Source organism: Euprymna scolopes, chromosome 11, assembly GCF_053919585.1.
Source record: "Euprymna scolopes isolate OS-2025 chromosome 11, ASM5391958v1, whole genome shotgun sequence".
Classification (NCBI taxonomy): Eukaryota; Metazoa; Mollusca; class Cephalopoda; order Sepiida; family Sepiolidae; genus Euprymna; species Euprymna scolopes.
Window position 1 is genome coordinate 29,411,244 of NC_136492.1, and position 16,840 is coordinate 29,428,083.

General features: G+C 33.6%; 1 protein-coding gene across 2 annotated transcripts in view; it reads right to left on the minus strand.

Moving 5' to 3' along the window:
• Nucleotides 1-397: 397 nt before the first annotated feature.
• The window catches only part of LOC145287817 (uncharacterized protein C5orf34 homolog), a 94,006-nt gene continuing 77,563 nt past the window's right edge, over nt 398-16,840 (minus strand). The window contains exon 13 of one of the 2 annotated variants that reach the window (XM_080135677.1): nt 398-3,636. In XM_080135677.1, coding sequence (XP_079991803.1) covers nt 3,347-3,636 — 290 coding nt within the window. In that variant the 3' untranslated portion in view covers nt 398-3,346. The remainder of the gene's footprint in view (nt 3,637-16,840) is intronic. The other variant, XM_080135678.1, reaches the window with a different exon arrangement.

Genomic DNA, 16,840 nt, shown 5'->3' on the forward strand with positions numbered 1-16,840 from the left:
CAGATGACTCCTTAATGTAACTAGTTTTGGCCGAACCAAATGTAACGGCAAAATCAAACTCGTTCTCCATAAAAATCTTCCGGACACCACAAAGCTTTCTGTTTTATCCTTTTTCCTCAAACTTCTCGCCTTTGGAATTCTCTCCCTGCTCATCATTTCTCAGGCTGTACCAACACGTAGAAATTTAAGTGGACAGACATTTCATTGCACAACTCCTCATGTAGAATATCCTTGTAGGTATGACCCCTAAATCACGGTAACCTCTTACATTTTACTGGAAATGGCCTTGTTTCAGGTGATTTGAAGTAAAAAGAAATAATTTTTAAAAAGTGCCAATTACTTGCACTGTGTCAACGAGAAGACAATGGGTCATCTGCTCAGATTGAAAAGTTAGATAAAAATGTTAAAAATGGTTTATTAGTGCAATGTAACATTACAAAAGAATACTTTAAGATCACTCAGTGTGATTTCCCTTTGCCAAACTTGGTTGCAGGTGCACATGCATAAATAATTTGGTCTCTTTTGTTAAAGATTTGGCATGATTGAGAAATGATTGAGAAAGCTTCTCTTTAACTTCAGTCTTTGGGTTACAAATTAACAATAAGTCTGGGTCTGGTGTTTATGTTTTGTAATATTACTCAATATTTTTGTTACAAACTCTCTCTCTCTCTCTCTCTCTCTCTCTCTCTCTCTCTCTCTCTCTTCCTCGGGTATAGTATACAATTAAATAAAGAATCCAATTGTCAAAAACATCAAGAACAGATAATTCTAAAGGAAAGGTTGCCTTTTTTCTTTCTTCGCCTTTTGGCCAAGATGAAAGCGTAGTATCTGTTCCGGCAGATAATGCAAGCAAAGACCATATGTGGGGGTAACCCCACATATCAGACCTTGGTCAATGTAGGGGCAACCCTTCATACCAATTGTCACTATCCAGCTCCCATTTCCCACCCATCAGGAGCTGGTCCCCTTTTCCCTCTCCCCTCCCTCTCTTTCCACATTAAAAAACGGCTTTGTGCCTAATTTGCTCAGTGGGGAAGCAAATAAATACATCTGTTCTAAGGCCGCACCTTCATTTTTTGGTCTTGGTTAATGGAGGAGAAATCCTTCATGACTGATAAATATTTTATTGTTGTTACTAACTAGTGTCCCTTTTTGGGGAGCTGGTTCCCCCCACATTAAGAACCGACCTTGTGTCTAACTCTGCCCTCGTGAGGAAGCAAGTAAACAAACAAAACCAATCTAAAGGAAACCCCATGTTTGAAGGATGAAGAATCATTTCCTTGACGCAAAGACCAATCTTCTGGATCACTTTTAAAAAAGAGGACAGCTTTGTCTTTGGAAAGGGAGTTGTCTGTAGTGTCATCCACGTTAAAAAGAACAACAGAAAAGGTGGAAGTGGGTTATCCAACTCTCCCATACACGTGAGCCGGAAATACAATCCAGCCAAGATGACTCAGAAAACTGACAAGTATCACAGCCGACATGAGCAAAAAATAAAAACACTGTAGCTTCTCGGCTGGATAACAACATAAGTCAGTGGCAAGGAAGGGGGTTAGCTGTGAATGAAACTCAGCTATGGGTGTTATCAAAGGAGTACAAGGAGTTCTTCTTTTACCACAAATAGAGAATTCCAAAGGCTAGCAGTGCATGAAAGAAGATATAAGAGTAGATAGCCACACAGCATCTAAAGATCTCTACACTGAAATGATGGGCTTTAGATGATTGTCAGTTGTATCCATGTCAAGCGTGCACGAGAGCAGCAAATTCATCAGCACACATTTCACATGTAGCTGAATAATTAACATACCTCAAGATCAAGAAAGTAAATTCTTAAGATGTTACTCTCTTCATGTGTGACATTATGTTCCATTGAGGTTTTTGAGTGCTGGGAAGGGGGAAGGAAATGACAAACGGTGGGTGACAAATGAAAGAGCATTTTTTTTTCAAACAATGGATGGTGAGTCTGACAAAGGAGTCTGGGATGAAGTTTAAATTCAGGGTGTGACGAGTGACAGTGTGACCGAACAATGGACTAAGTATCGAACAATGCGCTTGTAGGTATTTTGGGGGAGAGTGGGGGGAGAAAGTTACTCTGTGAGTCAGGGAAACAATAGGAATGACACTTTACAGGAATGTGTGTGGGGGGGGGGCTCAGTCGAACGCTTAGTTAAGGCCTGAACTCCGATATTTCAGCAGATGAAATCTTCAACTTTTCCAGGCGCATCTTTTCAAACTTGGGAATCTTTATATAGAGCTTTGGAATATTGCTTATTGTCCATCGAAACTTATTTTCCTTGTTGACGTCAGTACCTAACTAGCTGTGAGAATTACATTTTGTAAAAGGTTCAATTATTATGAAATGTCAGACTTTTATATGAAAATTAGCAGGACCCGTGTTTGAACAACCTCATTAACTTTGCCATATAATATTCTCAATAACATGGTATAACAATAACAAATGAAAATTGGCTAGTCAGAAGCAAAGTTTGATTCCCAACTTAAATGCTATATGGATCTGACTTTGAAGACTCAACAAGATAATTCTATATATAGAATAAAACTCAAGCCTAATGTTTTTACAGAATCTTTATTTAATCCACAGGGGTAGATTGTTTTTATTCCATCAGCTACAGCATAGATACATGATGCAACAAATAAAAGTATTGTTTAACAATCAGTTTGAAGTGACAAACTTCTTAAGGTTGAAGGTTCAATCCTTACTACAAGCAATAATAACTAAGACTAACATAATTAATGAACATTTTTACCTGATCATGGCTGAGAGATGGTAAAAATCTACAACAGTGGATTAAATAAAGTTCAAAAGTCTATGTAGATTTCTGAGTTTCATAGAGGTCAGAGGTTACATAGGTTGAAACATTATGAAAATAAACACCAACATGAGAATAGTAGTTCAATAATACAAATATACAGTGGACCTCAGGTTTACTTTTGACAACCTCCTAACTCTCGCTCCCCTTATACTTTAGTCCTTTAGTCCTCACATTCTTTGTGCAACGTTTCTGATAAAGAGAGAAGAATTGCTGTTTTTTGGGTTCAGAATCTATGCATCAAAAATTTATCATTGACTAGTTTTTTTGATTTTGAAATATTGTTTTCTTTTTAGCTCTTTACAGCAGGTGGCTTGATGCCTTGTCAGGAGCGATTTCAATTTAAAAAAGAAATCTGAAACATCAGATATTTTATTTTTTATATTTTCGTCTCTTATGACACATTTGCATGCAAAGCAAATTTTTAACTTTTCTTATAGGTTGGTCTGCCAATCATCTCGGAAAATATGGCAAGCAAAAGCCGTAAAATGCATATCAGAAAAGAGTACCACTTGTTATTTTTCTTCAAGAATGTAGTCAATATCATAAATTGCTCTAGATGTGAGTAGCAGTGCCGCCTTCACACTGTTCTGGTCAATTTCTTGGGTGGACTGCAAATGCTCGATTTTGGAAGCCAGTTCTTCTTGGTCTGGGGGCTGGAATACCCGTCGGACAGCCGACGACGAGATGTCGCTAGACTTGCTCACACTTCTGTCACTGAAGATAGCCGAGTCTTCCGAGACGTGACTGTTGCTAGGAACCTTAGTAGCAGATGGTTGTTTTTCGAGCGTGTGACTAACAAGATCTACGAAAAGGGGGTTAAAGGAAAATAAATGGATGAAAATCTGCACACATGAAAAAACTTCAAACAATAATATGATAAACATAAAAAAACGTTTTTGCATTAATTAACCTGTTTTATGGCATATAAAGCATTTTTGCATTAATTAACCTGTTTTATGGCATATAAAACATTTTTGCATTAACCTGTTTTATGGCATATAAAACATTTTTGCATTAATTAACCTGTTTTATGGCATATAAAACATTTTTGCATTAACCTATTTTATAGCATATAAAACATTTTTGCATTAATTAACCTGTTTTATGGCATATAAAACATTTTTGCATTAACCTGTTTTATGGCATATAAAACATTTTTGCATTAACCTGTTTTATGGCATATAAAACATTTTTGCATTAACCTGTTTTATGGCATGTAAAACATTTTTGCATTAACCTGTTTTATGGCATATAAAACATTTTTGCATTAATTAATCTGTTTTATGGCATATAAAACATTTTTGCATTAACCTGTTTTATGGCATATAAAACATTTTTTGCATTAATTAACCTGTTTTATGGCATATAAAACATTTTTGCATTAATTAACCTGTTTTATGGCATATAAAACATTTTCGGGTTATTTAAAACTGAAACAAAACAACCATAATATACAATAGACTAGCCATGCATATCCGGTGTTGCCTGGGATGCAGTGAAATTATTTTTTTTTGTTCACCCCAGGATATATTGTCACTTACATGTAAGGGGCTACTACAGAGTGAGTCACGGGAAACGGATATTTTTAAGGAAAAAAAAAACTCTGCAAATATTTTAAAGACCATCTTCCTCACTGCCTATCCCTTACTCAAGGAGAGCAAGAAGCGTTCTAAAAATATCCATTTCCAGTGACTCACCTTGACCATGATGTTATGGGTACTATGTAAGGAAATGAACGCGATATTTATACACATTACATTTAAATTTCTGCATGTCAGTAAAGTCAGATAAGCAGAAAGGAAATTCCAAAGTCTAGTAGTTTGAAGGAAGAAGCTATTACAGTAGAAGGCTTTCCGGTATGTACAGGCCTCTGTAACAGAGTGCAGATGCATGTATGCAAATGACCAAGCCGTGTGTGAGGTGTCACAGCGAGGAAAAAAAGAAACAAAATATCATAAAAAAAGAAAAACATGGCTGGGAAGGACAAAGATAGACATGTAATAATAAAAATATACAGTGGACCTGTCGGGTTTTCTTCTGACAGCCTTTTAACTCTCACTTCCCTTATTTCATCCTTTGGTCTTCACATTCTTCGACATTAATGCAACATATCTCTGCACACATTATTCATCCATCCAAACAAAGATTTTACTCATTATAAAACCATCCTTGGTGTATGATTACTATTTCCTGTTAATTTCAGTGTTATGTGACTAGTAGTTTATCAGTTAAATATTTTCACACACACACATCTCTACATCTACTGTTTTATTTATATCGATTAGTTATAGTTACCTGCTGCTGCCTATGATTAAAAGATATTATTTTAGTTTTTACTTTTTATTTGTTTGACCATTTTTTAGCAGTTAAAATTTTAGTTGTAAGGTATACAACTATTATATTCTTCAATTTAAAATGAGTTATCCCCATTAAAATTTTTATTTTTAGATTATCAAAAAAAGGGTGTCATCTTGGCAATCGTCTAAACTGGACTAAGCAATGGCAGAGGAAGTACAATAGGTCCTATGTCGGCTGTTTAAAAGTGTTATTTTCATGGTCTGAGTTCCAATCTATGGGTTCCTCTTGCTGGACTTTCACAAAAAAACACTCAACCAGCTACAGCCACTATCAACAATACCCCCACACTCTATCTGTGCCTAAATCTAAATGCAGATACCATGTACAAAGCTTCTTTCCTAGAATTGCCTGCATGTCAGACACTGTTCTGCTGGTCTGCTTCCTGGCCAACTACAATATTGTAGCCTTCAAGTCCAATGTAAATAAGTTCCTGTTGTCCTCTTTGTGTAACGTTTCTGACAAAGAGTGAAGAATTGCTGTTTTTCGGGTTCAAAATCTATGCATCAAAAATTCATCATTGACTAGTTTTTTTGATTTGGAAATATTTTTTTCTTTTTAGCTCTTTACATCAGGTGGCTTGATGCCTTGTCAGGAGCGATTTAAATAATCAAATTCTACCCAACTTACACCACTAACAATTACTACACTACCAACTTAAATTCATTAACTCTTATCCTCAAGTAGCCTTCAGGCCTTGATAAATGGTGGCTCCCATGTAAAAAATATAAAAAAATAAAATATAAGGCTCCAGGAGAGGATGGTATTCCTGGCATTTACTGCACAAGTACATTGCGTTTTAGTATAGCATGGACAACTGAGGCCATTCCTGATAACTGACATGAAGGAATTATCCTATCCTACAACAAAAAATGGGATCAGAAACTTTGTTCAAATTAAAGAGATATTCACCCCATTGATATGGTGCTGAAAGCACTTGCAGTTCTTCTTTTCAAAGGGTTTCACAAAGCTTGCGATATCCATACATGCCTGATCTAATGCAGGGTTCACCAACTTCTGTTCTTTGTTGATTTAACAGCTGTCTTGGACTGTTCCATTATGCAGGTAGATGGTGTTCCTGTAAAGCTTCATCTCATCCAGTGCGACTACAAGTCGATATAGTGATGCATCGGAGCCGTTTGAAGTGAAGACATGTTCAACAAGAATGTGCACTCCTCCCAAATACACTATTGACTACAGCCTTGATCACATTCTACAGGGTTATCAGTTGGACCGGAGGTGAACGTGTCAGACCTGGTTTATGCCAGTCAACTGGGGAGAAGATGCAGAGTGTGCTGGATAGGTTACAGGATGCTATATGTTACTATGGATGTTCTCCCCACCCCCTACACCCTGAATAAAGACCCCCACCATCCAAAATAGTGTGAGGAAATGATTCAGTAAAAGTATAGGAAGTGAGATAAGTAAAAAGATGATGGGGGGGGGGGGGGGGACTGCACGTTTTTTTTTTTAAACTCTTGTGATAGGAGGACACCTCACGATCAGTGACCAGTTTTCGAATAATCAGCCACTCTTGACAGATGAGGCAACTGAGGAAGTAGCCAGTTTCCAATAATCATGGCTAATGATATATTACCTGAAAGTACTTTGGTCAAATTCCTCCGCTTAATGTTCACAGGGAATATGAATTGTAACAGATACATTGAGGGCATTGCCAAGGCTGCTGTGAAGAAGGTGCGTTTCTCTTCTGTGCTAGAAATTTATTTACGCCTGAGATTATTCTGTACCTCTAAAGGCCACCATTCGCCCATGTATGGGATATTGCTGTTACATTTGTGCTGGTGCATCTGCTACTAGTCTCTCACACTTAGACAGGCTTCAAAAGAGTCTGCAACCTAATAGGTTATGCACTGTCAATTAGGCTTCAACCGCTGTCCCATCGACAAAATGTTGCATCCCTTTGCCTGTTTTACAAGTATTTTAATGGTAGGTGCTCTGATGAACTACAACCCTTGTATCCCTCAACATAAATACCCTCGACCCATCTGACAAGCAGCTAAATCGCACCCCTACACAGTAGAGATCCCTAGATGCCAGAAAGCCTATTTTAATAGTTTCTTCCCTCAGATAGTTAGGCTTTGGATTTTCTTTCCGGATCTCTGCTTCCCTGACTGTACTGACATGCAGAAGTTCAAGTGTAATGTGAACAGACATCTTACTGCTCAACTCTATATAGTATCCCTGCAAATTATGTCCGAGATAATAGCCCTCTACATCAAACTGGCATTGTGCCTTGTTTGGGGTGAAAATTCAATAAAAAAAATAATAAAATCAGGTGTGGTTGTAACTTCGCCAAAAGATTGAACATAAGATTTCTGATTTTAAGTCAATAAAGTTCGAAGTTGGCATTAATTTAGAACAGTTTTGTGTTTAGAATAGTTGATCGTAGGTTGTGGTTCAGAGCAAACCAGGAGAGTTTTAGCAGATGAACTGATCAACCCACCAACAATGATGACTTCAACAAACAACTAAAATGTGGACACTATTATTATCATATACGCACACGCACACACAGGGTATAACTGATCTACACACGATGTGTCAGAGTGTGTATTTTCATTTGTTCATTTGCATTGTTCCATTTTATTTTCATATTTATATTATTTCATATTCATGCTATTTAGGTCTGACTTAGAAAATCCGACAAGATAATTTTATGTTAGAATAAAACTAAAGCCTAATGTTTCAAAGATGCAAGTAATGTTCATTTGTTGAATTGATCTGTGTGAATAGTGGAGTAAGAATGGACGAAGTCATGAATATCCAAAGAAACACGGCAGACACAAAGATCAGTCGGAAAGGTTCACATCAAATCGATGGATGGGAAAAATGAAAACGAGGCTGATTGTTCTAAACACAAAGAAAGAGAAGACAACAAGAGTAACAGTTCAACTCACAATTTCTCTGAGAAAAAAAAACAACATATATTCAATACAACCGGAAACAACAAAAACATCGGCGGGGAGGGGGAGAAAAAAACACATGACTAAAGAAATAAAAAGAAAAATCTATAAGTATTTTACTCAGACTTATTCTGTAAAGAACTATCTTTTAAATAGGGTTTCACATGCCTTCGGTGGGCTCCCTGGGAATAATAAACCCCCTTGGTCATGAACATGGTACTAAAAATATCAAATACTGTTTAGTTTCATACATATATTCTTATTTCGCTCCCTGTTTCATATATATATATATATATATATATATATATATATATAGTGGAGATGGTAATTAATAAAAACTGAAGAAAGTGCTCAATACTGTTGTAGAGCAAATATGCGTTTTATTTTTATTACCGTATCTTTCTGTTAAGTTACATTATTGTTTCAGCTACTCGGCCGTTTTTTGGCCGTCTGTAGCTTCCTCAGACTTTTAAAGAATTGTTTCAGTTACTCAGCCGTTTTTTGGCCGTCTGTAGCTTCCTCACGCTTTTACAGAAACTTTTCTGTAAAAGTCTGAGGAGGCTACAGACGACCAAAAAAACAGCCAAGTAGCTGAAACAATAATGTAACTTAACAGAAAGATACGGTAATAAAAAATAAAACGTATATATATATATATATATATATATATATATATATATATATAAGGTTGCATGAGAATGGACACTAGTGTCTGCAGGTAATAATATTCATTTATATAAAAAAATATAACTATAAGCTCCCTTCAACTAGAAGTAGGTCTCTTTAAAAGAGTTATAATAAACTGTTAACTTTAACGTAATGCATTGTTCTGACCTCTGCTGTTGAAAACTATCTGACTTTATCTACTTGTCTTAACATTATATATAGACAGCATAAGCATAAGACATTATTGTCTGTAAGTATTTAATATATATATATATATATATATATATATATATATATATATATACACACACACTAGCAGGATGACCAGACGTTGCCCAGGATTGAATGATGATCAACGAACATTTCACACTCGTATATTTCTATTGTCATCGAAATTGATGAAATCGTTTATTTTTCAATCAAATCAATTGTCTGCTATATTTGGGGCCCCATCGCAGTTTAAAGTGAAAATATCATCATGGTGCAATTGTGCTTTAACAGAAAATTTATTTTGAATGTACCCCTGTCATATCAAAGAACCTACTGTTGAATTTATATGTCAGGTCTTTCAGCTTGTAATGTTAGGTTGTGTAAGGTGTTAACGTTATTCAAAATCGCCTGTTCCTTCTTTCATCAGATTATTTTGATTATCGATACTTATCAAAGACATTCCAATATAAAACCTATGCAAGAACATTGCCAAGCACATAAAGTACCTCCGTGTAAAATTTCATAAAAATCAGCCCAGCCGTTTTGAAGTCCATAGAGAACAAACTCACAGACAGACAGACACACAAAGTTCATGGGAAATCCATTGTTTAAGAAACATTTGATATTAAGAATTTAAAATTTAATGGTGAAAAGACTAGACAAGTGAAAATTTATTTCAATAAATATACCTATTTATCAAAATTAAATTAAATTTTTTTTGTGTCAGGCTGAACCTATGCATACGACCAACACTTCACACTGTTATCAAACATTTAAACCTCATTCAGTCTCAATTTCCAACCTCTGAGGACATGCCAGGCTTTATCTCCAGCATGACACGAAAGAAGAAAAAAAACTGTTTGTATTTCTTTTTGACAAAGAATATTTTACTATTCAAAAATTTAAAAAAAAAAAAAATTGGAATTCAATTTTAATAAATAAATGTTTATTAAAATAAATTTGCACTTGTCTAGTTTTTTCAGCCATTAAATTTTAAATTATATACATAAGTTAGGAAAGTGTCTAGGTTTATATTTTTCTATGTACAGGATTCACTCTTAAACTAACTAATCAATCATTATGAATTTTGGAACACAGCTGCTAAGAGTAGTAAAATATGTAAAGTGGTTAACTATAGTCGAGGATAACCTAAATGCTCCCTTTTTCATTAGTTACTACACTGTGTTATAAGGGAGAGTGCCACTCCATTCTCAGGATTACTCTACTTGCTCTTGATTTTTACTTTATGGTGCAGAATCTTTAGCAAGGAGCATCAAATGCAATTTTTAGGTTTTGGCATGATTTGATCAAGGATTGAACCCTGGTCTCTCAGACCATTAGCAAGCACTCTTATCATTGTACCAAACAGGTTACTAAAAGCAAGGGTGGGTAATGTAGGTTATATTGAGGCAAAGAGGCCACCACCTACTTATCGTTTATATATCTTTTCAGGGGTACAAAATTTAATAATAGCTGTGTACAGACCAACTTTATTAATCATGATGAATTAAAAAATAAAAAGTTAGCAGACCGGTTTCGAACATAGCTTATATATATATATATATATATATATATATATATATATATATATGATATATTTACTTATATAGACAAATATCAAATATTACATAGTCGCTACACTGAACATGCTAATGTTTCTGGCAATTGGTTTGTAATAACCAAAAGTCTTTGTTCGTGGCGTAATAAAGTCTGTATACCACTAAAAGTGTCTGGTTTTGAGAACCAGACGCTTTCAGTGGAATACGGACTTTATTATGTTGCCTGACAAAGACTTTTGGTTATCACTAGGGCTATGACAATAGCATATTCTTTTCATTATTTTGACTCTTGAGCATGTATCCATTGATATCTTATATGCTTTTACATAGAGTGTTGTGGTTCTCGGTTGATTAACTGTGTCGGATATGTACTCAAAAGTCAAAACAATGATAAGAATATTCTGTTGCCATAGCCCTATCTATTACAGACCACTAGTCTGAAACATTAGCATGTTCAGTGTAGCGACTATGTAATATTTGTCTCTACAAATAAAAATATTTTGCTGTTTTTATTGAGCACTCTTAATAACTTCGTTTTAATTCACGAGTTCTCCCTCTTGAATACCTTTAACTTGGTGTGTGTATATATATATATATATATATATGTGTGTATATATATATATGTATATATATGTAGATATATATGTATGTGTATATATATATATATATATATATATGTAGACGTATATGTATATATATATTATATGTATCAATGTAGGTATGTATGTGTGTGTATATATATATATATATATATATATATATATATATATATATATATATATATATTATGCCATCTACAACACATTAGTGTAGTTAGACCTAGCAAGATTCGTACCCGGAACTCCAGTGACTTTGTCTGACACTCTACCATGAGCCACAAATCCTGCTACCACTGGGAGATACGTATTTCACTCATAAATACTGATATATATAGTTTTATTTTCTTTGCAATACTGATAGTTAAATGTATTTAATTATTTTTATAGAAAAGCATTTATCTTAATGCTGCACACGTGTTTCATGATCTGCAGCTCACATATATATCATCCAAGATTAATTCACAAATTTTTTCACCTTTTTAGGCAAGAGAAAGAGTCATTTTATTTTTAAATTTAAAAAAAATGTTTAATTTTATAATTTTTTATTTATTTTTAATATATTTTTTACATTTTTGTTTATGTTTTTTTTTTTTAAACAAATTTTTGTAAATTTTAACTTTTTCATTTCTCCAACACCGGAAATGAAGGGAAGGCGATTGAAGGTTACACTACCTAGATTCACAGATCAAAGAAAAATAGAAAAAATATTTTTTAAATTGCCTATAACACATATTGGTAAAATCTGTGGATAGAAATCCTAAATAAGTAAAAATATAACAAAAATAAAAATAAGGTTGAGGATTGAAATATCAAAAAATCGCAGCATGCAAGCTATCTTGCAAGCCACCATTTTTTTAGGCAGATAAACAGATATTGACCAAGAGTCCAACATATGAAACCAACTATATATTCAAAATGGTCAAAATTTAACCATTTTGAACCACCCTAATAAAATAAGCATTAAAAATAAATTGCAAAAAAAAAAAAAAAATCGCTAAAACTTATAGCAATCGACAATAGTCATAAATTTAACTAGAAACCACAAGATTTTTAAACAATTCAGTAACAAATGTCTCTTTTTCATCATAATTTAAAATGATTTATCTTAGAATTAAAATAAACCGACATAAGCATTTATTTAAAAGCAATTACTTCCTATTTACTTACACAGCAATTAGATATTTTAAAAAATGGTTACAAATACCAACGATCTCTTTTAGATTTAAAAAAATATCTTTATCAAAGAAGATTTGCACACCAAGAGGCCTCCTTACAGTTTTAAAAAAAGCAATATGGAAACAGTCTCTTACAAAAGTTACTTATTTTATAAACTATTTTATAATTTTTTTTGTAAATATAATTCCTTATTTTTGTTTAAATCTTATACCAGATCGAAAAATTCTAAAATAAAAAAACAGCTTTTCTTTAAATAGTTAATTTCTCCCTTATAAAAAAATTCCTATCCAAGTATAAAATCAAAAATATAATTACTATTTTTCCTACAATTTTTCCTTCTTTTACCATTTAACCAATTAAAAATCATTACACAATAGTTTAATTGTATCAGATAGACATATATTTAACATTAATCATATAAACAAAACAAGATTCCACTTTAAAAAAATAATTTTTTATTCTAGATTCACAAACTATATTTACTTCAATAAGCTGGTTAAAATTTGGTGTCTTCTCCCCCCCCCCCGTTCCCCTCCATTTATGCTGACGAGAAGACGATATCCAGAAATGTTTTACTTATTTCTCGATGGTTTTATTTGTAAATATCGAATGAATAAAAGGATATTGTTTCCGAAACGATCGTACATATAAATTTGATTTTGATGTTTCCTCCTATGAAAACTTGATTGATAATTTCACAATTAATAATCTCTCACCCTTTATATACATATATATATATACACACACACATGAGGAGCGTACAAAAAATAATGGCTCTTATTTTTTATTCTGTCTGAATGGATCAGAAGGGATAGCAAATTTCATTGTTACGATGACTGAAATTATGCATTCATGATCAGTAACATTTTTCTATTGCAAATATTGATGGTGTGAGACTCTAAGAAAGCAACCCGTCATGAATGTGCATCTGAAGCAGAGATGCATCATTGAATTTCTAGCAAAACTGCATTTGAGAATGGTGGTGACTACGTAGAAAAATAAATTCTAGACCACAAAAGGTTGCTCGTTTTAATGGTACATTTCCTATCTTTGTAGCTCCTCAACTGTTTGAGTTTAAAAAATAACTCTTGTGTGTGTATATATATATATATAAGTGAAATTGTCTGCGTGTCTGTCTGTGTGCATGTGTACATTTCCCTACCAATTACTCTGTCAATTTTCAGTCTACAGACTCGAGATTTGACATAAGGGGTATTGAGATTTGGGAAAATCTTATTAATTGGTTTTCCGCCAGAAATTTGGCTGTCAAGTGGTCAAAGTTCAATGATTTGACGTTTGAAAACTCTACCAAACTCCTCTGGCAATTTTGAGTCTAAATACTTGAAATTGTATATCTAGGTTCCTTGGACATGGATCAAACTTTTTAATTTGATTTGAGCCCAAAACAATAAATGTTAAGGGGTCAAAATTGGGGTCAAAGTTTTTTAAAAAATTAACCTCTGCTGTCTCTACCAAATTACTCAGCCAATTTTTGATATAAACATTTGAACTTTTACATAAAGTGCATCCAGACATAGGGCAAGCTTTTTTAAAATTTGGCTGCCAAGAGATAAAAGTTGAAAGAGTTAACCTTTGCAGACTCTACCAAACTCTTCCACTAATTTTGGGTCTAAACACTTGAAATTTTAGAGGTAGGTTACCTGAACACAAGTCAAACTTTTTAATATATATATATATATATATATATATATATATATATACATATGCACATAAAGTTATGAACAGTACATAAGGCCCAAGCAAAGTTGGGCTGAACTGTTAGTGTATGTGTCTATATATATATATATATATATATATATATATATATATATATACACACACACACACACACACACAAGTACTTAAAGCATACAAATAATTATATTTAACAATGACAATATTTATCACAATTTTGATCCATCATTACATTAGAATTATACAGTCTTTAATAAACTGACATATTTTTCTTTTTACATTTTTGAATTTATATTTTGCTAATATTACTATTTCATTGACTCTAACCATGTCGTCTTCCACAAATCTGACATATTTCAAGAGAAATTGACAGAATCTGTGAATTCTGGCAATCAATCCTTGAAAAACAGAAAATCAATAAATTCTAAAAAGTCCAAATTTAAAAAAAAAAAAAAAACATAACAAAAAAGTATCCATGTAGACAAGTTACCAAAAAAAAGATGGCAGCCATTATAATAATAATACAAAATTCCTTAACAAATAATCCTTTTTTTTTTTTCCCCAGGGTAGTTTTTCCTGACATGAATATTCAAGTCATTTGTACAAATGGAAAATTATTCTGAATAGTCTCAATGATAAAAAAATAAAAAATAAAACTCTCATATGAAAAAAAAAGAAATAAAATAACAAAATTAAACTTACATATCAAAAAATAAATAAATAAATATATAAAAAACACAAAAACCTGGAATGCAAGTCTTTCAAAACGAAATCTCTGAAACAACGATAAAAATCAACCATACGTTTCCCTTCCTTTTCTTTTAAAGAGAAAATAGAAAGGCATAAAATTAGCATAATCTTACAATGCCCGTAAACCATGGTCAACCCTTAAAAATCTAGGTTATCTTCACATGAAAACCTTTAAATCTGATCCGTTTAGTCTTCATTCTTTTTTTTTGTTCTGCAAGAATCCACAGAAGATGGAAAAAAAAAAAAACACTGCAAGCCTTTGTTGTGCTCGATTCAAAATTGCTGACCTATAAAGATTTATAAAACACATTAAAGACGATAAGATGCAGGGGTGAACACTCCACATATGCCATAACATGTTTAACAAGCAACTGCAAACCTCACTTGATCTTATTTTACATATCTATAACTCTCGCTTCCATCACTCCCTCTGTTTGTTCATTAATAAGGCTAGGACAGCAGCATATTCTTTTACAATTGTTTGTTTACATTGTTTGGACTCTCGAGTGTGCATCAGTGGATATCTTCCATGCTTTTATATAGAGTGATGTGGTTCTCGGTTGTCTGTGTCAGTTTATACTCGACAGTCAAAACAATGAAAAGAATATTCTGTTGTCATAGCGCTAATTATCACACAGGAAATTGCTGACCAAAAAAAACTATATGAGATTGTCCTCTACCTACATTACCTACTTAACTAATTATCTTCCAGTTATCAGACAGTGGGGTCCCACTACCAACGTTCAATCCCATGGACTCCAAAGATGCTGGTCAAAAGTAAGACCTTCAAGAACCAAATAGGAAAGGAATGGGTTACAAGATTAGCTGACAAATAGTCTACTCCTAAAACTTCTGTTAACTGTTGTCTCATGATTAGGGCTAGGACAACAGCATATTCTTTTCATTGTTTTAACTCTCGAGTATATATCCGTTGATATCTTATATGCTTTTATATAGAGTGATGTGGTTCTCAGTTGATTAACTGTGTCGGATATATACTCGAGAGTCAAAACAATGATAAAAATATTCTATTGTCATAGCCCTATTGATTAATAATCAAAGGTATTTCAACAAGATTTAAAAATCCCTGAGGTTTTCCGAAACATTCTAGAGAACAAAAAGAAAAACATTTTTTCCCAAAAGGATTGAAATTCAGTTTGTTTTATAGCACATCAACTTTATAAGTCATTAATCTGGCATAGTAATATGGGACAAGAAGGAGAAAGAAGCAACCTTAGTAGAAGTCAGTGCCCCCAATGATGCTTGGTTAAACAGAGCAGAAATGGAAAAGATAACAAAATACCAAAGTCTTGTTCGACATGAAAAGAAACTGGAATCTTAAGATCTCCATCATTTCAATTATTATAGGAGCAACTTGACTCATGAAAAAGAATTTCAAAAACTATCTGGAAAATATACCCAGTGAACCAAGTGCGAAAGAGATTCAAACAATTGCACTTAAAGGGATAGTCAGAATCATAAAAAAATCTCTCAGTTAGAATATTTGAATTAGCGGGTGAATGTTTGGCACCCAGTAGGATGCTCCACTTCCAGTTTTTTTTTGTTTTTTTTTTACATGGAGGTCACCACTTATCAAGGCCCAGAAGCCACTCGGGGATAAGGGTTATTGCATGTACAGTAATCAATGGGATAGTATCGTAGTAATCGTTAGTATTGGAGATTTGATAAAGTGTCTTACTTAAGGGGGCGGTTCATCAAGAATTTGTTTATGTTGGACTTGAAGACATCCATGTTGTAGTCAGGTGGGAAACAGGCAAACGGAAGAGTGTTCCATAGGCATGCACTTCTAAGAAATAAGCTTTGTTCATGGAATCTACGTTTTGATTTAGGCACAGATAAAGAGTGGAGAAAATTATTGACAGTGGTTTCAGCTAGACGAGTGTTTATCGTGAAAGATTGGCGAGGGGGGACCAGAGATTGGAGCTCAGACAAGGACTTGCCATGGAAGTAACGATAAAACAAAGACAGGCTCACAACGTCTCTTCTGTGGGAGAGAGGTTGCAGGGAAGAACAAACTGATACAAAAAATAACAAAAAAGATACAATTTGTT